This window comes from Dermacentor silvarum, chromosome 8 (genome assembly GCF_013339745.2).
Source record: "Dermacentor silvarum isolate Dsil-2018 chromosome 8, BIME_Dsil_1.4, whole genome shotgun sequence".
NCBI classification, from domain to species: Eukaryota; Metazoa; Arthropoda; class Arachnida; order Ixodida; family Ixodidae; genus Dermacentor; species Dermacentor silvarum.
The window spans coordinates 91,339,392-91,363,112 of NC_051161.1; the positions used below are offsets into that span (position 1 = coordinate 91,339,392).

The window sequence follows — 23,721 nt, forward strand, 5'->3', positions numbered from 1 at the left end:
GTTATGCTGCGTTAATAAATTCAGCTTCTGAAACAGCAGAGGTACTGCCAAAGTCCTTTAATACTTTTCTACAAAATGTATCAAAACGTAAAAAAAAATGTTGCAGTGGCTTAGCTCGGCTATGCCAGGATATACGTAGCGTTAGCAAAGGTTCAGCTGATTATTCTTAGCTTTCCTGGTTGTCTAGATTGCCAAGGATTAGCTTGATTGTCATGCTTACTGCTGCTCCAATGACACACACGCGGTATACGTATTATGTGGCACATGTATATAGCCTTCTTCTGTTCATTCCTCCTACGCTCAACCGCTAATTGCCAGGCAACTACTTCGGGATCCGATGAGTGAAGCTTCTCCGTTCTTCTGCGCTGTTGAGCAGCATTTGCGCTCTCCTTCTCCATGGCTATACCACACTGGCATACGCCAGTCAGAAGCGCAGCGGCTCCAGCGCAGTGTCAGACGGCGACTGCACAGCGAGCGCGCGCCGGCGCCAGTGCGTCTACCACGGCTACGACGTCACTCCTCTGGAATGCGCAGACCGGCGGCGGTGAGTCGCGCGCGGCGGCGGCGGAGTGCGCGAGAGGTGCCGGCTCCGCTGGCCCCGGTGCGCAAGCCGTGTGACATCACTGATCCTTGCGCATGCGCAGCACGGCCCCTTGATGTGCAGCGCGAAACGGGCTTGGCTAGGCCAGTGTAGCTAACGCTACAAAAAACCTTTCACTCGACCGCGCAACGCTTGAAACAGCGAAGCTCGGCGATCGTAGCTCAGCATTTTGCGGAAGTGCGCGCGAACTTTTCATCTTATTACTCATGATGACGATAATTTCTTTTCGCGCCTCAGACTTACGACCGTCATTGCGCGTTGCATAGCGCAGCTTGCAACACCGACACCGCTTTCCAATGCCGACACCGCTTTCCAATGCCGACACCGCGTTCCAGGAGACCCGCTCCGTGAATGCGTCTCTCTCTCTCTCTCTCTCTCTCTCATAGCGCGCAAAACCTCTTCACCTCACAGAGCACGAGCGCACGAATGCGCTAACTGTGGACGAAGACGACGACGCTCGAACGCAGTCGTATGGTTCGCACAAATGCATGTTCTGCAAGCGTGGCCGTATAACCTAGTGGTCTGGAAATTAAGAAAAAAGTGGTGTATAGCCTAGTGGATACGACGCTCGCTTTGGGACCGGGGGTACGCGGGCTCGAATCCCGCCTCGTCAAGAAAGTTTATTTTATTTTATTTTTTTTGGTAATTTCTTGATATGCACCAAAAATTACGGCTGGCTTGAACAGCTTCGCTGTTAAAAGTATCAGCGGCCTCTTGTACTACTCTTGCTAGTTTTGCGATACCAAAGCTTGGTAAGGCGTACGCAAAGATAAATGGCGACGCCTTTCTGAGGTTTCTGCATTTGCTCGCCGTGACGTCGCGTACTTTGACAGCGTCTATACACGCGCCTATAGCTGATTGGTTGCCAATGAAGGAGAGCTGCATCGCGTTCTGCATTAACCAGATTCAACCATGCAGCCTCCAAGACCAAACAGCGCTCGCTGTCTGATCCCGGAGTCCTCGACTCAACCTAACAAGAAAGGCTTAAATAAAAAAAAAAGTACTTTGACATCTCGGACTTGACGTTCGGGCGATATACCGGCCCCAACGTGAAATAAAAAAAAAAAAAAAATGTGGTTGATCCCTCTTATATAGGAATCGGTATAGAACACGAAAGTGAAACGTGTCTTCACAGAAGTAGTGTAATGTTTATTGCACATTGATATATAATGTCTATTGGTGTTTTGTGGCTAAAGCGCCCTTAGGCGTTGATGCACCCACGCTGACGCCTGGTGGCACGTCTCCTCCATCACGACTACCAACGTCGATGACCATGAGCAACCGTCGTGCATATGGAAGCTGCACTACGCTGCACACGCTAGCACAACGCGAAAGACGAAGCACGTAACTGACACACTAATACAACGCGCAAGACAAAGCACGTAACTGAATCGTCACCGAGTCAAATCAGCGCGTACAGCGCGTCGTAATTGCAGCCTCCGCGATCAACTTCAGAAACATTTTCAGAGCTAATTGCGGAGGCCATGCTCCGCTGTGCTGAGTACGGTGAACGCCACTACCAACGCCACCTAGCAACGCCACCTAGGTGGCGTTGGTAGTGCTTCTTGATGCCAGCGTCCCTTCGAATGCTGGCATCGAGGCGTCGTAGTGGTGAGACCACCGAAGCGTTCACTGTCGGTGCGTGTTAGTGTCATAATGCAGTACTTCTCTTTTCTGCTCGTAGGCGGCGACACCGCCCCGAACAAGAGCGCGGGTACACGGAGGAGTGTTAGATATATAAGGCGCGTCTGTGTAGCTCTCTGCAAATGCGTTTGTGGCGCAATGGGTTAAACGCTCGGCGATCTATCGTCGCGGACCGAGAGGTCGTGGGTTCGATTCCCAAATTTTGCATGTTTGTGGAACTTTTTCTTCTGGTTTCTTTCTTTGTATTATGTTCTATGACGTATTTCCGTGACGGAAATACGTCAGTGAAGTCTTGGTGGACCCCGGCATAAAACACTTTCGTGTTAAAAAGGAAGTTCGGCCTTTATTTTCTCCGTTACATACAGACAACCTCGATCATTCGGCCAAATGAATGAAGTTATAGGCTATTGAAAGAATGCATTATCGGTCTAAATTCGTTTCACGTTATTCTGGTAGTGTCACTCTAAGCCTTTTCTTTGAGCGTCCACATAGGAATGCTCCCTTTCCCTCTTCCCTGTGTCCGCGTGCTGCAGCCGGCGCTTCCACACCAGAGGCGGCGGCGACTACGTCGTGCGAGTGAAGGTGTCGCGCCACTTCCTCCCGCTTCGCCGCCTGGTGACCGACATGATGGCGCGGGGCCGCTTCGACGCGTACCTGGAGCTCCTCTTCGTGACGCTCGTCGACCGCGAGTTGAAGCCCGTGCCGGTGGCCGAGGAAACCAAGGTCATCGAAAAGGAGGTGGATATGAATAAGCACGTAGACGTCAGCAGCCGCGTCGGTGGTGCGGAGCTTAACCATCAACGAAACGGTGCTCTTGTGGCAATAACCAGCCATATTCTACTTAGCTGCTATTGTAAAGTGGTGGCAATGTAATCGATTAAGCTGCAGTGATCTCTTCTGTCTTCATTCGACGAGAACACCCGTGTAAACTAAAAAAAAAAGTCGCAGTTTCACCCGAAAGACGAAGCATCGATTGCGATGGCAAATTAGTAGACAGCTATACGAAGTAAGGATAGTAGTTTTATCGGCCGTATAAAGTTGTAAATATTCGCTTACTAACTAAATAAACAAGCATGGTGTCACGCACGCACAGGTAAACATGAACACATCTCGCTCGATGACCGCGCCAGCGGCAGCGAGTAAATTGACCTTCGCGCTGGCTCTCGCTTCTACGCGAACTAAACGTCGAAAGCGCAGCGCATACGAAGCTACCGGCACTCGGCGAATGCACTTTGGCCCATCGCAGATCGCTTCCAAGATGCAGCAGCCGTGAGCAGTAGCCGCGGAAGCAGAACCCCCCCCTCCCGTCTCAGTCACCTCCTTCCCGTGCATCGCGCCTTCCTCTCTGGCGTGCGCGAGATTAAGCTGCGGTTGCCGGCTCACCCTCGTGCGCTTTCACTCGCACACACGGCGCGCGGCGAAGATTTTATCGCCGTTGGACTTTAAACGGAACCTCACGGCGACGACGACGGTGACGGCAAAAATGCGCAACATGTATGCGGACAACCTAAACTGTTGTGATTTGGGCTCTGTATGTCTTCCCGAAAGCGTTAAATTTAGTGCAGCTAGCACGCAAAAAAAGACGGAACACACACACACACACACACACACACACACACACACACACACACACACACACACACACACACACACGCGCGCACGCACACACGCACGCACGCGGACGCGCACACGCAAGCACGCGCACGCACACGCGCACGCGCACACGCGCACGCGCACGCGCGCACGCGCACGCGCACGCGCACGCACACGCACACGCGCACGCGCACGCGCACACGCACACGCACGCACACACACACACACACACACACACACACACACACACACACACGCACACGCACGCACACACACACACACACACACACACACACACACACACACACACACACACACACACACACACACACGCACACGCACACGCACACGCGCACACACGCGCGCACACGCACACGCACACACACACACACACACACACACACACACACACACACACTCACACGCACGCACGCACGCACGTAACGGGTACTTGGAATGAGATCGCACTCGAAGGCTTGAAGTGCGGCAGGCTTGGAAGCGAGATACGATGCAAGGTAGATATACCTGGTAGCGAAGCTTCCATAGAAGCCCATACGTTCAAAACATGGTTGCTTACCTGCGGTTCATGGGGCTTAGCGCCATCTGTGTGAGGAGGGAACACTTCCGGCGGAAGAAAAAATAATTTGACGTCATATCCGTCAAAAACAGAAGTGACGTCATTTTGTTCTTATAGGCGCGAAATTTGTTTTCGGAGGCCTGCCATTAGAGCTGTATATTCAAATGCCCCGCCATTCGACTTCATGGGCGTTCCGAGTTTTCAGCGCGAAAAGCGATGCAGGAAAAGATCAGCCGTACGGGTGTCGAAATCGCATCGCTGCACAGAACATACTTTCTTTGGAGGCCGACGAACACTTTGGGCGTAGATTGCGTAGAGTGCTCGTCCTTTCGTCGGACGCCAAGCCCGTCGGCCAGCGCTGTTGCACGAAAACAACTAAAGTAAACAAGTATCTGACGGTCGCAACTCACTACTTTTGACTGCACAGGTTAAGAAACAATAAAACTACCCGCGTCACCTAATTCAGACAAACGTCGACACGCAACACAACACATGTGACGGGGGCGTATTGTAACAGGTGACCTTTACGAGTGCCCCTTTCCACGCACTCCAAGAGTTGCATGACATTGCAAGTGATAGCGGCGTCAACGCCCGCCGCTATCGATGGGCGCTCTCACGGTGGGCCTTGAAAAAAGGTACATATTGATAATGATCTAGTAAAATACAGTTGTATCTTTTCTCGCCATGCATATATAAAATGAATTAGGAATTTTATTTTCACTGAATGAATCTAACTGCGTCTCGCTTTAATTTAAAAACGCTTTTTTTTTTCTTTCCCTGTGTTTATTCCCTCCAAACATAGTCGCGCTTCAATCGCTGCTCCCATAACCACCCTTGCTGATGTCGGTGACAATTGGTTCTGAACCGCTTTTCGCCCGAAGCTTCGCGACCTATGTAGATCGACCTTGTACGATGCGTGGAAGTATCCCTGTCAATGGTGCAACGATGCTCTCGAGAATGTTAATTTGGAGACTATTTTATGTAATTTATTAATGTAAGATTTTTTTAATGTAATGTACTTTTGTAATTATGTAATGGAAGAATGGAAGAATTTTATGTAATGAGTTTTATTACTATCCGGATGTTCCGGCTAATCAGCAACGGGATGTTGGCTTTATGTTGTGTAGGTATATTGACACGTATACATGTTTATCTTTCACCGGTGGCCGCTTTCCACCGGCTAACAAATGTTAAACGTTATCGCTCGGCGCAGGACGCGCCTGTATCGGAAGTTTCTAGAACGTTATCGATGCTTCTTTTCGTTGCCTGTTTTCACCGACGCTTATGTTATCTGATTGTGTGACCGACGCGAAGTGTCTAGAACTTTCTGGAAGACACGCGGGCATCAGGGATTAATCTGGAACCTTCGATGACTCAGGTATAAAAGCCGACGCGTCTCGCCGCTGATCAGATTTCGACGACCGCCGACTGTGTTCGCCGCTTTCGTTGTGCTTCGAGTGTAGCTTGCTTCTGTGGGCACAGGTTCGCCCAATAAAACACCAGTTTCGTCATACACAGTTTTACGACTGTTTTCTTTACCGTCACTACTACGTGACAATATAAAACAAACGTATCACTGAAATTGTTTCCAATGTTTCTTAACGAGAACATTTCCGTGTTCGGCATGCCTTTCAAAAGGGAAACCAAAGTATGTGTCGTGATAAAGCTTCCTGCCTTAATACATTACTGAGAGTTACAGCACCGTACTGTTTGCATAGGATGTTCCCTACCTGGTTGAGGCGGCAAAGAACACCACCTCGCAGCCGCTGTGCACCACAACCGAGGGGGTGGTCCTCCTGACACCCTGGCTGACAGCCGATGTTTGGCAGAAATTCCTGGTCGGTCAATACGGCTTCGATCCTGGTCGTCCTGTGCACATGGAGATCGTGTGTCCCGACCTATTCCGTGTCTTCTTCCGTTCAGAGGTGCGCCGGATGTAGACAAGCCACAGACCGTGACGCTGTGAAGATATGTCCTAACAACATTTTGACATGGGCTAGTTAGTTCATCTTCGATCTTTGTGCTTGAAACAGCGAAGAAATTTTGCGGAAAAAACGGGGCGAGGAAGCAGCCGCCTGCCTATCCTCTTCCGCAAAATTTTTGCGCTGTTTCATACATAAAGCTACGAAGAAGTGTCAAAGTGGCCGTTACACTCCATGCAGGCATGGGCAAACAAACGAACAAAAAACGACCGAGTTCACTGTCACAAATTTTCTCGGAAAGAAAGATAAATAGATGCGACCACCTTCTAAAAAGTTACTTGGCAACGAATATTGCTAAAATTGTTGACCAACGACGGAGAAAAGATATATCAACGTTGTAGCCGGCTCTTTCTGCCTGCGCTCTGCCCCACTGTCTACGAAACTGCAGCTAGCATCTATAAAAATGCAGCCCTTAATGGATGGGTAATGCGCCTAACTGATGTCGACGAAAGACTAGTGCACTTATGTCTATCCCAAAAATTGTAAATGTGGCCCTGTAACAAAGTTGGATTCAACTGAGCAGTTCGTAATACCAGGGCTTGTCTGCAGTCCCGCTAGGCCAGTTTACACTGTCCGAGTGCTCCTAGACCACTGCGCTCAAGGTTTCATCCCGCGCAGGCTTCGGGCAGAACAAGTACACAGCATCCCCTGCACACGGGCGGGAGATCTAACGCGCAGGGCTCGTGTGCCGAGCTTGTTCTGCACGAGCATGGAACTGACACTGAATTACCATGAACTAGTTGTACTCGCACTGAACTGCTATGAACTGAACCAGTGAAATATACTACGTCTCACCAGCTCTGTGCAATGCAGCGAAATGTATCTGTCGCGTCAGCCAACTAGAAAAGAGAACAAGAAGGGCTTCTCCACTGCCCGCCTCTTATACCCTGTCACACAGGCACCCGCGAACTCCGTTGAGCATGAAACTCCCTAATGGAGATTTACGGCAATAGAGTTGCGGCCGTGCTACACGGCACAGTGGCAGCTTTCGACGGGCGCCGCATGGAACAGAAACGGCGCATGCGGCGCTTACTTTCGCGGGCAACTGTTCACGCATACAGCCGCCGTTAAAGTAATCTATGTAGGTAGCTTTTAAGCATGAAATGCTTTTTGCTCCCGTTGTCGGCGACCTTCAAGTGACCTTGAGCCAAACTCCAGAGCCGTTATCCGGGCACTCAAGGCGAGAATGAACCGAGAACATCTGGGCATCGTTGCGAGAATAAAACGAGCTCATCCGGGCAACCAGTCAAAACTTATGAAAATGTGGTCTCTGGCCCCCAACCACTTGTACAGGACCGCATTACGTACGCTAGTTACTGCCCAAACAAGCTAAAAAATGTTGCTTCCAATTTTTTCCTAATGTTCGTTCACAATATCACTGAAGCTGTAACTTCTAGTACGTTGAAGTTTAATTTGCCATTTCCAATGGCGACGTTTAAAAGGCAGATACAGGGCACCATACACTTGATTGTCTTTTGGTGCTGAGACAGGATTGTTTGTTCTCTCTTCAACGCCAATGGTCCATGAGTTCCGCGGCGCGGGCTTTGCGCCGCCTCCTTCGAGAGATGACGCCACGCTGTGTGACCAGGCTGGCAGCGTCCGGCGCGCCACGGATGGTTATTTGGCCGAGACGAGACTTGCAACAAGGTTCAGTTCAAAACAGGTTAATTTTGGCTAGTAAGCTTTCATGCCTGCGTCGCGGCACCAATCTGTTTTGCGGGTAGTCATTTCATGTTTACATCTACTCTCGATTACGGGAGAGCCAGCATTTAATATAACGCAGTATGTAATCTAATAAAAACACAACGAAAAAGTTTGTATGTTACCGCAAGATTTTTGTTTTCCAAGCATAGAGAAGTTGAAAGCGATGCTGGCCACACTGCGTGCTTGCTTTCGTGCATGGGCAGCGTGGTGTAGAGGGTACAGGCACTGATGTCCTTAAAAACAAATGAAAAATTCCCATTACGTGGCGCATAAACCAAGGTAAAAATAGTAATGCTAAAGTTTATAAGTGAGCCAGTTACGACGATTTTATTAGCGCGGTTTTCTTCGCAGCTGTACCTATCTGGGAACGAGAGTACTCCATCCAGCCGTAATGGTCATTGCCGAAATCCCTTCGCCAAAATTTCCATTCGCTTCCTTGGCGCAACGGAGACCGTGTGACGCGGAGCGTAACTCCCTTGACGTAGAGACGCCGGAGTTCAAAGGAGCTTGCGGGTGCCCGTGTGACAGGAGTATTAATCGCCCTCCGCGTGACGCCGAATATATGGAATCTTCATGGACAGACTAGCAGTGCACAATGCGTGAGCCATACTGCTTTATCTGGAACACGTATAGCCGGCTCGCGTTACTGATTGGCCTGACACACGTGCCTTCTCTTCACCGCACGAAGTTGGTCAGATGGAGTAGAAGGTAGTTGAATGGACCTTCAGACTCGGGTCACCTGAAGTCAGTGGTGATTAATTCCCCTCTTCGCTTCCTCGCTTGCCTTATGCGCCGTTCCAGCGCACAGCGAGGGCCGCGCACCGGGCCCCGAGGCCTCAGTGGTTCATCGCTCAGGTGGTCAGTTGGTACGCGCTGCAGACGTGCGTCATGTTCGCCTACGCACCGGTCATCGAGCTGATGTACGCGAACAGCACGGTGGCCGCTGAGGCGCACGGTCGCGCCTGCCTCGATCTTTCCACTTCATTTTCCGGCACGGCGTACGGCTTCCTGGCGCTGCCCAGGGACCGCTTCGAGGACGCCTACTGGGAGACACGCTCCATCGTCAACAGGGTGAGCAAGAGGGCAGCGCGAGCGAGCACGGGACAACAGTGATGACCGCGTTACTGCATTCAACTGATTTCTGTCATCAGCTGCTATAGCTTATTGGCTTTATTCTCGGGCTTATACGCTTTCGGCCGCAAGGTGACACCAAGTTGCCACATGCCACCACGTGGTCTTAGAAAACACCCGGTCGCGTGGATCCAGCAGTCTATTTTGTAGAAGGGGATAAAACGTGTTTTTTCCTGCTAATAATTTACGGGTTATGTTTCTTGATCTGCTGAAATATTTTAAATCCGTTCTGCGGAGACAGTTTCATGAAAGGAAACAAGCTGTCGTCCACCCGACAGTATACCACACACATTCAACGGAAACTCAGATGGGTTTTGCAGAAAGCCTATAGCATTTGCTGGTCCAGTCGCTGTACCATCTGAACAAACCGGAAGACTACATACGGAATAGCAGAGCGAAGCTGAATTAATTGACAACACGAGCACAAGGGCGCTGAGCATGGCAATTAGTTCTGCAGAGAGAGAGAGAGAGAGATTGTGGAGCGGGAGAGGCGCTATTTTGTATACCACTTCAGGGAGCACGTCTCAGCGCCACAGTTCTGCAAAAGCCCGCAAGGTATAGGAATACTTCTGAAATGGAATCCGCCCAGAGTAGCGCGCAGCTAATAATGAAACCCACGAGGGTTTCTTTTTCTGCGCAACCCGTTTAAGTTTCCTATGTATGTGCGGGCTACTATAGCGTGGATGGCAATATTTTCCTTTCGTGCCTTATAATATGAAAAAAAAAAGAAAATCTGAGGACACTTCAGCACTTGTGAGTTGTGAATGCGAAAGCATTAATGTGCAATTGAATGCCGCTGAGTGGTCCTTAGAGTTTAGCGCTGCGAGTTACGTACAATAGCGGTACGTGCGGCCCGAGCCAGCAAGCAGCAGCCTGCGGTGCCAACGCCGCATGGTACCGGCGTCCTGCGCGACGAGAAACCGAGGAAGCAGTAGCGGCCATCAAGGCTGACAAGCGCGCGCAGCAGTTTGGCTCTGTTTGGGTTAGAGAGAGAGATACGGACCGCGCGACGCTTTTCCCAGAGCGAGAGTGACGTGGCGTCGCGGCGTTGCCCTCTCCCGTCACGCAACACCTGACGCGCTAACGGGGCAGCAGGTGTTATTCCCTTCTTTCGCTCCCACTTACCCTTCCCCGTTGGCGCTGAGCCGTGCTCCCTCAAGGGCTGCAGAAGATAGCGCCAACCTTTCCCTTTCCCTCAAGAACCACTTACCAGCAGGTGTTCCCTATCGCCCACTCTGCTCCGTCGAGGCGCGCTCGTGACGTGATGTCGCAACCAATGAGAAATTAGGTGCCGTTTCACTGCTACAGACTACAGACACCGGCTTTTTTCGCTCAATGGCCATTTGACGCTTTCGGATCAAAACACATTTCATTTCATGGACGGTTGGCAGGCATATTGCTGAGTTGATAGGCAGGTAAGTGTGTAGGTAGCCGGGTTCGTAGGTGGGTGGCTATTAGGTGGGCGTGTACGCAAATAAGTATAGGTTTCTGTCTGGCCTTGGTTCGGGTCTCTTCAATGAGAAAGATTACGTGTCCTGTGGTGGGATTCAACCAGGGTTTCCCTGTAGAACAGCCCGATAGACTACCCATTCACCCTTACCCTACCCTGCTCCCTTTCACCAGTCATTTAACAACGTCTGCTCGAGGGAGCGAGGTGGCGTAAACTGTGGGGGGTACCACGGTGCTCTACACAAACCCCAGGTGACAGACTCGTTCCTTGGCGACTTCATGGGTTCGCACTGGCGCTCGAGCGACGCTCGCGGTGTCCGGCTTCTGTCCCGCAACCGACTCGCCATCAGCCTGCTCCGGCACGCGGTCGACGTGTTCTCGTCGTGGGCTACTTACTACCCGGCGCGCAGCTCGTTCCTCGCGGTTTGGCAGTGGGCCTCCAGCGGGCGCGTCTCCGAGGTATTCCTTCCTCGAAGGCGGGAGAGCGACGCCAGCTGCTGCGTCCGCGAAGGTGGCGTCAGTGCACTGGTCTCCGCCAGCTCAACCGGCGTTGCCTGCTGCGGCCTGTTCGATGAACTGGTCGCCACGGCTGATTGGAACGCCCTGGCATGGGAGAAGATCGACGACGACACGAGCAATGGCAGCCGGCCGTACCTGGTGCAACCGATCGCCTGGAACGTTCCTTTCTTTGCACCCGGCCTGACAGTGAGTTTGACACTCGTTTACGCTCAACAGCGAACTTACAATGTGTAATCGTTGTGTCGCGTTGCAGCGCTATTCTTACTAGCACGTGACCACGAGGAGTCCATTCGCATAGGTTGAATCATTCATTCGAAAGATCCTCTTCATTTGCTTTTTCTGTTTTATACGCGTTCGCTTTTACGCCCGAGCGCATTTAGAGAGCGTGAACGAATGAAATGAGGAACTTTTCCGCTAAGTAACTTGTTAAGCGTTCCATAGTTTTGGCGCGTGAAACCCTGGTTAGCCAGAATCTCTCTGGCTAGAATTGGAACGGGCGACGATCGGGGGTCAGAGAGCGCCGCTCGGCTACTAAACCAACGAGCTAATGCGTCCACCCTTTCGTTACACTCGAGCCTGGCGTGGACCGGGAACCAAATGAACCTGTGGTAGGTGGGTCAGTGTGGGTTCGAGCAGCCTTAAGGTTGCGGCAGGTATTCTACCGGCCATGAAGAGCCGGTAGGCTTCTTGCCAGTGCGATAATATTACGGACGACACTACCTTACGCTCCTGAAACCATACGGCTAGGGCTATAGCCGTCACCTCTGCCATTCTAGCCGAGGTTGTGCGTAAGGAAACGCTAGTTATTATTTGCAAATCCTTGTTTCTGGCCGTGGTTACGCGGCGTTGCTTATCGTAGTTGGCCGCGTCAACGTACACGACGCTGGCATCGGTTCCGAATTTCTTACGGAGCCATTTGACTCTCGCTGTACTTCTGGCCTCGTGGTGGTCGTGGTGCATATTCTTGGGTACCGGCGCACCATCACAACCTTAAAGACTATAGTGAAGCAAATAGCCAGAATAATACCTCCTATCACGAACCACAGAAAGGGTATGCGCGAAAAACATACCGCAGGGGACATACGTCCTGCCGTATCACTCGCTTGACAAGGGCGAAAAAGGTCAGGTTGACGGCCTAATTAGAAGCGCCTATAAAGCGCCCCTTGGGCTGCTCCTCAGTACACCAACGGAGAGACTCCTAGCGTTAGAGCTATGGTACGGACAGAAAAAATAATACATGAGAAGCAGCTGGATCCTTAGCAACATTCTGGTATGAATTCGTACATAAAGGACAATAATAGGTTCATGCATAGACAAAAAAAAAAAGAAAAAAAAAACGAGAAACCCCCAGCAATACAACATTTTTCTTCTTTCAAGCAGGTAGGAGACATCTTGTATACTAATTACATTGCAGCATAATAATAATACTTTTCAGCATTTAATACACGTCTCTAGTAATGTTCGAACATAGCAAAAAAAAAAAAAAAGGTGCTACTTTGTTTGATCTGAACAGGACGAGTGTTCCCCAAAGTGCAACCCACGCTTGATCGCCGGTTTTTTGCACATACATTTTTATTACTGGCTGCAAGAAGTGTCTTGCTTTGTAGCCTCTTGTTAATAGCTGGTAATGTATAAAAACCACAGAGTGAAGTGAATATTTGTCAGTTATACAGCTGTAATCCATCAGTGCAGTTTTATAGGGTGTATAACCAGGTTTAAGAGCATGATTCAATATTTATTAAAGAGTGGCTTAGTAGGGGCCGCATAAGTTGAACTCGACAATAATAAATTTCTCGCGTTTGAGGACTACGGTTGGCGTTACGTGTGAGTCTTATGTATAGCTCCATGATTCGGTAGAATATGATAGCTATGAAATAAAGCATAATAGATCGTTCTCAAAGTCCCTGCATCGAACAACTGCAGACATTTAAATAGACATTTAAGACGGGATAGCGGAACCATGGCAACCGGAACCGACAGGCTTTGCGCTGGCTAACAGTTCAGGACTGGATTGCCAGTACATTTACGTGAATGGGGGAGTAAATGATTTATAAAAAAATATGCCACTTCGCCCTAATTTGGCAGAGGGGAGAACGTACATAGGTGCTGAAACAAGTGTTGGGCGGGGCGACCGTCAAAAGCGAAACACGCGTCTTGAGGAGGTTGTGGGTTCGGCTCCCACCCTTGTCTTCCACTTACATTTCCATTTTTTTTGATTAAGGCTACGAAGTTTCTCGTAAATGCAACCCTCGTCAATACTTAATTCTTGTGCTCATCAATAGTTAATTATTGTGCTCAGGAGGAGGAAGAGGAGGAGGAGGCGGAATGAACGTTTATTGTAAGAAACAGCGAGAAAGTGTCCTAGGTGGGCGGCTCTCTCAGTCCAGAAAGCCGTTGGCTAATGCCGCAGCCCGGGCCCGGTCCACCAGACTTCGCTGATCTTCCAGGCTCTGTGCCGTTAACATTGCCTCCCACGTTTCTTCGGTGGCTTGTATTGGTTCTGAGGCATCGTCTTGACTGTTTTTCTCGCGGTGTGGGCACACCAACACCATGTGTTGGAGGGTGTCTGGTACATCACAATATCGGCATAGGTATGAGAATTTAGTGGGGTGCATCCGGTGCATGATAATTCCATGTACATATGTATTCGTTTGTAGTCTGCGGAGGGAGGTGGCTTCTTCCTTGCTTAATTTTGGATGTGGTAAAGGATATTCTCTTCTTTCGAGTCGGTAATGTTGCAGTATTACGGCGTAGTTGATGGGATTGTCCTCCACCCTCGTCGATTTCTGGATCCCGTGCGGCAGGAAATCCCGGCTGGTATGCTCTCGGGAGAGCATGTGCTGCTTCGTTTCCTGCCAGGTGTTCGTGGCCTGGGGTCCATACGACGTAGGTTTCGGGTAGTTCTTGGCGTCTTGATAGCTCTTTTAGAATTTTCACGGCTGCGGCAGAGATTCGGCCTTTTTTTAAGTTTCTACATGCCGTTTGGGAGTCGCTCAAGATGATCGCTGTGTCCTTGCATGTGGCAATGGCGAGGATGATGGCCACTTCCTCAGCCGTTTCTGGGTTTCTGGCCGGTATGGTGGCAGCGGCTAGCTCATTCCCTTTGTTGTTGGTCACGGTAATTGCGTAGGCTCTTCTACCTGGGTATTTTGCCGCATCTGTATATCTCGTGTTGGGGTTCCTTGAGTATTTCTTGCTTAGCGCTCGAACTCTTGCTTGTCTTCTGTCTTTGTGGTGTGTTGCATGCATGTTTCGAGGTATTGGAGCGACTGAGATAGAGTCATGGAGAAGTGGCGGCAATCGGGCTTTCACGTATGAGTCTGCTATGAAGTTTTCGCTGTATGCGAGTTTGCGAAGTACTGCTCTTCATGTTTGAGTCAGCTTAAGGCGTTCCAGCTGGCTGGCCCTGTGCGCTTCGCTCATTTCTTCCCAGGTGTTATGGAGCCCAAGTTTGAGTAGTGTCGTGGTTGAGGTCGTACTGGAAAGTCCTAGTGCGCTCTTGATTGCCTTTCTGATGACGATGTTGAGTCTTTCAATTTCAGCTTTCTTGAGGAGTAGATACGGGGTGCCATATGTGATCCTGCTTATAAGGAGTGCTTGGATAATTTGGACGGTTTCTTGCTCTTCAAGTCCTCTTCTTTGAGTGGTTATTCGCCTAATGAGATGAGTTACTTGTGTTAGGGTCTTTTGAATCTTCGGAAGTGTAGCTGCGCCAGAACCATCTTTATGTAGTGTGAGGCCAAGGACGCGGAGGGAGTCAACTTGAGGTATATCAATTCCATTGAGTGTGACGTTGGGATCTGGGTCGACGTAGGCTGGTGGTCTTCCCCGGGTCCTTGCCTTGAGTATAATTAGCTCTGATTTTTCGGTGGCGCACTGGAGACCGCATTTTGATAGGTACTGTTCTATCAGATCGATGGCCTCTTGGAGGGTAGTTTGCTGTCGGCTGGTTGTCGACGCTTTTGTCCATAACGTTATATCGTCGGCGTATATTGCATGACTTAAACCTTCGATGTCATCGAGCTGTTGCAGGAGCTTAATCATAGCGAGGTTGAACAGCAAAGGTGAAATGACTGACCCTTGTGGAGTGCCTTTGTTGGGCATTTTGAATTTGTCGCTTCGGATGTTGCCGATGCCTACCGTAGCCGTGTGATCCTTGAGAAAGTCCTGTACGTATTGGTAGGTCAGGATTCCGCAGTTTGTGTCTTGGAGATTCTGGAGGATTGCATCATGCTTCACATTATCGAAGGCTCCTTTTACATCTATTGCTAAAATAGAGAACTTTTTGTGGCGTTCTAGGTAGTCCAAGAGGTCTTCCGTGAGCTGTAAGAGTATATCTTGTGCTGAGAGGAGCTGTCGGAAGCCAAACATTGTGTCAGGCATGAGTCCTGAGTCTTCGAGGTATGTGGTGAGGCGATCGTGAACCATGTGTTCGAGAAGCTTTCCAGCGCAGGAAGTCAGGGAGATGGGCCGTAGGTTGCTGATTTGTAGTGGCTTGTTGGGTTTTGGAATCATAATGACTTCTGCGTGCTTCCATTCTGCCGGGAGCTCACCTTCTTCCCAGCAGTTATTCATGTAGTCGAGGAGTCCATTTAGGGCCTTGTCTGGGAGGTTTCGTAGGATCCTGTTGGTCACCTTGTCATTTCCTGGCGACGTGTTACGGGTCAATTTGGCAAGAGCGGCGTGGAGTTCAGGAAGCGTAAAAGGGCTGTCGAGGGTCAGGTTCGGTTCGCCTTTGTACGGTCGGGGATCGGAGACCTTGGGGGCATTGTCTCCGACAAGTTTACGCTTGATTTCTTCCAAAATTTGTTTCTCAATTCCTGGATGGGAGTGAATGATTTTCTTGAGGTCATGTCTTTGTTGGGTCTTGGCTCTGGTGGTAGCTAGAAGGGCTCGCTGTATATGTCAGGTCTTCTTTGTGCTGAGTGTGCCTTGAAGTTGGTCGCGCAGCTTATGCCAGTTCTGACTGCTGAGTTTATCTCCGTATTCTTCTGCTTGCTTTGTTATGTGAGCGATCCGTTTCTGCAGTTGCGGTTATGTTTCATCTTTTTCCACCGCCTCAGTAGGCCTCTTCTGGCATCCCAAAGATGTAGGAGATGAGAGTCTACGGCCGGTGTGTCCATTGTGAGTTGGATGATTTTAGTGTGCTTCTCCGCCGTCTTGACCACTTCGGTGAGCCACTCTTCAATATTTTTGATGTTTTCTTCTATATCATGCTCTCTAAAGGCGTTCCACTCCGTCAGCCTTGCCGTTCCGGTTCTGCTCGGCTTCTTATGGTGCAGGATTTCAAGCTTATTAAGGATGTGGTGATCGCTGCCGAGATTTTCTTCCAGTCGGGTCCATTCGGCCTTGGAGATACCTATTGTAAAGGTGAGGTCGGGATTTGTATCCCTGGATACACTGTTGCCTATTCGAGTCTTTAGTTTAGGATCATTCCAGAGGGTGAGGTGATTCTGTTGTGCCGAATCGTGCACTCGCGCTCCTTTCTTGGTCGTGTGCTGGTAACCCCATGCTGTGTGGGGGGCATTAAAATCCCCCATAATTACAAGTTTATGGCCTTTAGATAGCCTTGTGGCATCCGTGATGAACTTTACAAAGTCGGATAACGGATCCCTGGGTGAACTATATAAGCATAGGACGTATAGACTTTGGTGTGTCTTCTTCTCAGGTAGCACTTCCACTAGGGTGTGTTCCACGGTTGTTCCCTGGATTGTGTGATCTTGCGTGGTGAGATTTTAGGGGCGAAGCTCCTTAAAGCGGCACCCGTTCGTCCCTCGTCGTAGTAGTAGTGTGTAACCAGTCTGAGAAAAATGAGAAAAAAAAATTCCGAAGTTGTGTCCGTAGCGCGGAATCGAGCCAGGGACCCCTCGCTTCCGAGCGCGCGGCGTTAGCCCACTACGCCACGAAGCACACATAGACACAAGCACCACGATGGCAATAAATACCCAACATTAACGAAAGGCCGCGTTTCTAGCGCGTTTCTAACGCGTTTGTGCTAGCGCGTTACGGCCCGTGTAAGAAGCTGGTGTAAGACGCTGTGGCCTCTCCGCCTTACCTTCAACGCGTTTCGAACGCGCTGCCCAAGGCGGTGGCAAGTCAAGTTCAAGTCGAGGAGCGTTTATGAATACGGGGGGTATACTCTCTCAGCAGTCATGTGATGGCGTCGGCAAACGCGGTGCACGTTCCGGTACAGGGGCGTAGCCAGACATTTTTTTCGGGGGGGGGGGGGGTTCAATGGCCTGACCGGGGGGGGGGGGGCAAGCTTCTGCTTTCCTCTAGGTCACGTGACCGATAATAAATATTGGTAGTTTAAGCAGACTCTATACATGTATTTCAAAGACATGGGACCGCCCCCCCCCCCCCCCCCCCCCCCCCCCCCTCGCGTGTGCTTGTGAAGAAATTAAGTCAAAAGTAAAGTAAGCTCAGTAAATACCTTAAGTACGACAGGTACAGTGGGCGTTTCGAGCAACGGTCTCTCATCGCGCCACTGAATGGACCAGTCTTCGAAAACGCATCATTGAGACGACCAGTGCGATCGGAGAAGACACCATTAATTGTTAATTTCCGTTAAGCGTAGATGGCGTCGTCCTCGTCGGGGCGAAGTGCGTTTCACAAGTCAAGGACGGCTATACACGTGAAAATGCACGTGTGACCAGGCTATACCTACTCCCATAGCAATAGCTTGTTCGCTGCGTCTTTGCGCTAGAAAACTTAAGTACGCGCAAAAACGCGTAAGGCTTTTTTTTTTTTTTTCGAAGCTTTCGTCGCCCTGCTCCCTCATACGAGAGGGTTGCATTTCCTGCGTCAAGTGCATGGGCCGCTGCGTCTTCCGCCGTGTGCGAGCGTGCAGCCGTCATTTGCCTTTACGTCAACAGATTCTGAATTTTACAGAATATTTCACCGCACTGCATAGTTATGGCATGTGTACGCATTTTAAGTAGTGCGTGAAACTCATTTCTGCTTCACTTAGGCCGGTGCAAACAGGAAGCGGCTTTGTACCTCACAGAATCTCGACTGATTGGTGTACTATATTGATGCAGGAATGAACTCCGGTATTGTTCAGTCCATAGTGCACATAATCAATTTCTCAGGACGCGTGAACTCCGACGAGAGCTGTCAGCGCCTGCAACAAGAGTTTACTTACGCTGTACTGCGCACAGCAGTAATTCATGCTTGTCGGCTGTCTGTTTCGTGCATTCTGTTGCGAGTCGGTGGAATTTCACTGCTGGCATCAACCCCTTCGTGTGTACATTGCTGGTTTGGGATTCCACAACAAAACAGCAACTACCAGCCTTCCGTAATTGCTGGTTTGGTATTCAACAACACAACAGTAATTACTATATATCCTTCCGTAGGGGCGCAATCGCAAACAAGCGACGTTTCTCGCGCAGACTAAGCCTACGTTCACACTTGGGAAGCGGCAAGCGGGCGGAAAGGCCAAAGTGGCAGGAAAATTTTTTCCGCGCCTGTCCAAGTTGTTCACATTTGTTTTGCTACCGCCGCGGCCGCCGCTGCCGTTTTCGTCCAGATCCATCTAGTCTGCGTACGTTTGTCGGCGTGGTGGCGCTCGTTATCGCATTATTTCGAGCGGTATGTTCATTCTTTGACCCACGTACCGTCATCAAAAGTAAACATTTTACGCAACTTCGCGTGTCATCTGCGACCTTCGGTAAATTCCTCGTTGGCGTTCCGTAATTCTCCTCACATGGGCGCGGTAGCGCTGAGTCACACGTTGGTGCCTAGGCGTGATAACATTTTTTAATAGCTTTTATTTACAAGTTGTAATAACATTTCATCATTTCGTATTTTCGGCGCCTCCAGGACACCAAAGGGGCAACGGGAACACCACAGCTTAAACCCGGGCTGGCCCTTGTGTTGGGGCTCGCCAAAGCCTGCGCGTCCTACGTGAGACCTACGCTCCCAATCTATCGTCGCGACGAGAAAAGCACCCCGCGACTTCTGCAACATACCGTACACGTGCGAGGAGAATTATGGAGCGCCAACGAGGAATCTGCCTAACTATTGTCTGCCATGGAAGTGGAAGAAGAAATGGCTTTTATACTTCTACCTGCTTGTTTTCTAGAAATGGACAGTGAATAAACGGAAGACGCGGACACCTCGGAAACGGCGGTCGTGGGTTCGCCTGGCTTTGCAAAAGCGCGAGAAGTTGGGTCACGCCAAGGCTTCGTTGCCGCACCTCTGGTCGCGCGACGTTGAATACTATCGCGAGTATTGCTGACAGTACGTTTTAGTGCCACTCTTGTCGTAGAGCAAGGGCTGGTTCTTGATCGCGTCGATCAGCATTACAGCCTACACTTTTGGTGCCATGTTCAATTTTACGACCGGTTGTTTACATGCTAGTGTAGCTTCCAGTGAAGAAGAACGACTTTCCGCCGCGTTTCCGCTTCGTCATGGCGAAAAAAACGGCCCGAGGTCGATTTGGCTCGCAGCCTATTTTTCTGCCTGTTTTGCCGCCGAGGCGGGCGGATTTTTGCAAGATTTTTCCGCTTCCTACAGCTTCGAGACCAAGTGTAAACGTAGTCTAAGGTCCTGCGCGAGCGCGGCCTAACCGGCACCTGAAGGGAAGCGGCGGAAATGTATACCGGAGATTTCGACCACCTGGGGTCTTTAACGTGCACCTAAATCTAAGTAAACGGTCCTCGAGCGTTTTCGCCATCATCTAAAATGCGGCTGCCGCATTTGTTGCTTCATTTGTTGCGCATTTGTTGCGCATTTGTTGCTTCAGAATGCGGCCGCCACATTCTCGCCCAAAACTTCACAGAGTGTCAAAGCCTTGACAAACACCGTGACAGTTTTTTCCATACGCAGACATGATTCGCTGTAAATTACCAACCCAAACGGAAGCGCCCAGGAATGAAATTGTGATAGTAGCACCGGTTTCATGAATTATGTCAGCGCTTAGCGACGAAAACAAAGGGTGGGTAAGGGGGGGTGCGTAAAAAATTTCGGGGGGGGTTTGAACCCCCCCAACCCCCCCCTTGGCTACGCCCCTGTTCCGGTATGTGTTAATGGCTGCGTAAGACGCTGTGGCCACTCCCCCTTACTAGAGAGTACTGCACGTCTCTAACGCGTTTGTGCTAGCGTCCCCTTAAGCGGGAGATCCGATGATTCCCTCCGGAGCTTCGCCCACTCATTATCATTCACCCCGTGGATATGCTGTGATTTTTTTCTTCGTCAGGATGGCTGTTCTCTGAGATCCGGTGTGTGTATCATATCCCTGTATGCGTAGATTGGTCTGATAAGTTTCTTGGATAGCGATGATATCTGGTTGTTCCTGTTTGGTCAGTTCCTGGAGGTTTGTTCTTTTGGTGCGTATAGAGCGACAGTTCCATTGCCACAGCTTCATTGTAAGTTGTGGGAATCTCTTCTTGGGATTACTTGCCATCTTGATCAATATCGTTGTTATCGCCCCAGGCCATGGATTCCGGTCTGGCAGCATTAATGAGGTCTTTACGTGCTTTCTTGCGAGCCGTGTGGGTGTTGTTGAGTAGCTTTTCTACTGTAGCTTTCGTTACGTGGTTCTGCTTGGCATACGACATGAAGTTGCTGAGGTCCTGGAGGGTAGCATGGATAGGGGCAAGCGGAGTGGTGATGTGTTGCTGGAGCTGTTGTGTTATTTCCTTTGCAAAAGTGGTCATGGCCTCCTGTATCTGCTTCCGGACCTCCATTGTTACAATTTCCTTGATTCGTTCTTCCGTAAGGGGTGGTGGGATGTTGGGCATTCCTTGAGGTTTCGAGGCTTGATTGGCGGTGTCTTGTTCTTTGCACCTTTGTATGAGCTTGTCAATGAGGGCTTGTTAATTTTGGAGTTGTGCTCGCAGATCTCGTTCGGTTTCCGTGGGTTCTTGTGCTCATGTGTTTCCCCCTGCAGCGTCTGCATACGTGACTCGCTTTTGTGGGTTGCGGGTACGTGATCCGGACCGTGATCTTGACCGGGTTCTTTCGTCTGCTTGACCGCCTGTTGATTTGGAGTCACTTCTGGATCTTCGTGGACCGTATAGTGAGGTACTACTTGATTCGGATGGTGCCGGAAAGTCGGAGTCGGAATTTGAGTTCCATCTACGTTGCTGCTATTGGTTATTGTTTTCCCAATGCAGTCGGATCTTCTACGGTGGTGGATTTGGTTTGAGTTTATGTCGACACTCCTTTCCTGCTGTCTCATGGGGTTGTTGACAGATTTTACAGCTGGGTTGGCAGTCATTATCTTCCTGTCGATTTTCCATCCCGCATATATAGCAGTAGTTGATAAGGGGTTTCGGGCAGATATCTCGCCGGTGCCCTAGTTCCCCGCAGGCTCTGCAGTATTGCACGGATTTCCTGTATGGTTTGCAGCGGTAGTCACAGCATTTATATACGATGTTGTATGGGACGGGCGGTCCTTCGAAGCAGATGAGTGCTGTTGAAGATCTTCCCAGCATGCGTGCTGCGTGAACCGTGTACCTAGCGGATAATCGTAGCCTTTGAAGTAGTTCTTCGCTCGTTCCTGGCGGGATGTTGTAGATTACGCCCTTGCTGATGCCCTCTGGTGTCTTGACATTTGCTTTAACTTCGTAAATTGATCCTCCAAGCTGGATGTTGGTGATCTTGAGGAGCATGTCGTACGCTATGTCTTTGTTTGGTGTACTTGCGATGATTATATTCTCGACATGTTGCACTTGAATCCGGATATTGTCATAGAAGTCTTTTTGGGACAACTTGGTAGCTCGGCCGATGGCATGTGTCACTGCCACCAATGTCCATTTGGAGAGTTGTAATCCCGCCTTTGGTCTGTAGATGATCTTCGTGTCGTCCACTGGCAAAGGCGGAAGTCTCGGTTTCCTATAATGCGGCATGTTTCCCTCAAAAGGTTTTGTTGCTCCGGCTTGCTGCGTTCGTTGTTGGTCTGCTTCCTCGGCTGTGGGTTTTATATGCATCTGAGTCGTCTTTCCTCTCCTCTCCCATGTGTGCCATTTTTCCTGGATGTTTATCGCCTTCCCGCTGTTCTCGTCATACGTCCACTCAGCTTCCAGTTGTTGCTGCTCTTGTATCGTCTCCACATGCATTTCAACGCTGTTATTTTCCTGGTTCAGTTCCCGTGCAGTTCTTGCTGTGTCGGATGCGTCAGTCATTGATACTTGGCGGCAGCGCCGAGTCGCTCTCGAAGAGAGCGAGCGGCGGCTCACGAGCGCTCACGAGCCACGGGACACTGGTCACGCGCGTTCGGCTGGCCACTTACTCTTGTAGGGTTAGCTCCGTTAGCGTGGAGCTAACGGAGCTAACCCTACCCCAATTCCCTTGCCGATTCCGTCGATGCCACAGTTTCGATGAATAAAAGCAGGTATCCGGAAAATTGCCGAAAAAAGCAGGAGCCCATGCGAAGTGCGCCAGCACTGCTTAGCCCCCTAGCGGGAGTCTCAATTATTGTGCTCAATAATAAATTTTTTTTTCTCACGTTGCCTTTGCTTCATTATCTCTTAATTGGCCCAATACAAGAGACATTACAAGAGAGCCGGTGACCCGATATGGTTCTACTGCTACGTGTTGACGCACATCCTGTACGTAAGCATGGAGCCATTTCACCAACCTACACTTTCCCGCAGATTCCACTGAAATACGGCGCATTCGGGTCGCTGCTCGCCGCCGTGGTCGCCGCCAACTACTTCGAAGCCGGCGGCGAAGTCCTGGAATACGAAATGCTCGTAAGGACCCTCGCTGCGTGCCTCAACGCGACGGAATTGTCCTCCGGCGACCGCCGCCGCTCTTGGGGCGTGTCTGCGGATGCCGTCGCCAGGAGCCTGGCACTGAGAAACGCCACGCTGGAGCCGCTCTGGAAGGCGTACCTCGCTGCCTGGGAGTACCGCAGCAGTCACGACGTGTCGTCGTCGTCGCCGCCGTCGCCGGTAGATGTCGCGCACGAACGTCGCAGCGGCGATGACCGTCTCTTCTTCGTGTCCTGGTGCTACGCCGTCTGCGGCGAGCCGGGCGCCAGCGAGCTGTGCAACGTGCCGCTCAGGTCTGGAGGCAGGTTCGCGAGTGGCAACTTTACGAGCGCCTTCGGGTGTCGCGCCGGCGATCCGATGACGGTGCCGGCGAAGTGCGCTCAGTTGTAACGTCTACCCGCCTCGTGCGTCGGAGCTGGTTTTGAAGTTCCATAGAATGGTGCTCATGGAGAAGTGACTGTGTCGTATACATGCCACTTTTAACACAAAAAACTTACGAACACGATCCTCGCCCGTTTTGAATCCTCGATTGTGTTTGCGTTTCAAGTGATCTCGGATACTATGTATATAATATGCTGCTCTTTTCTCATTCCATGCCGCTATGGATCTGACTGTTAAACGTCGTGTCTTTTAATTGTTTGTGTATGAGCGCAGTATCAATTTATTATTGTATCACCTTCTTCCACGTTTATGTTGACTTCGCAGTTGCTTTTATCTTTCTGCGTGCTCTATTTTTAACATATTTCCTGATTTATGTTTTTGTTTCTTACCGCAATGTAGTTTGTACCTGGAGCTCGTCTA

At 50.3% G+C, this 23,721-nt stretch overlaps 1 protein-coding gene across 1 annotated transcript in view; it reads left to right on the plus strand.

Moving 5' to 3' along the window:
* Window positions 1-23,310, plus strand: part of LOC125947687 (uncharacterized) — a 46,648-nt gene extending 23,338 nt beyond the window's left edge. Inside the window, exon 9 of the mRNA XM_049672916.1 lies at window positions 22,801-23,310. Coding sequence (XP_049528873.1) covers window positions 22,801-23,310 — 510 coding nt within the window. The remainder of the gene's footprint in view (window positions 1-22,800) is intronic.
* Window positions 23,311-23,721: the final 411 nt, after the last annotated feature.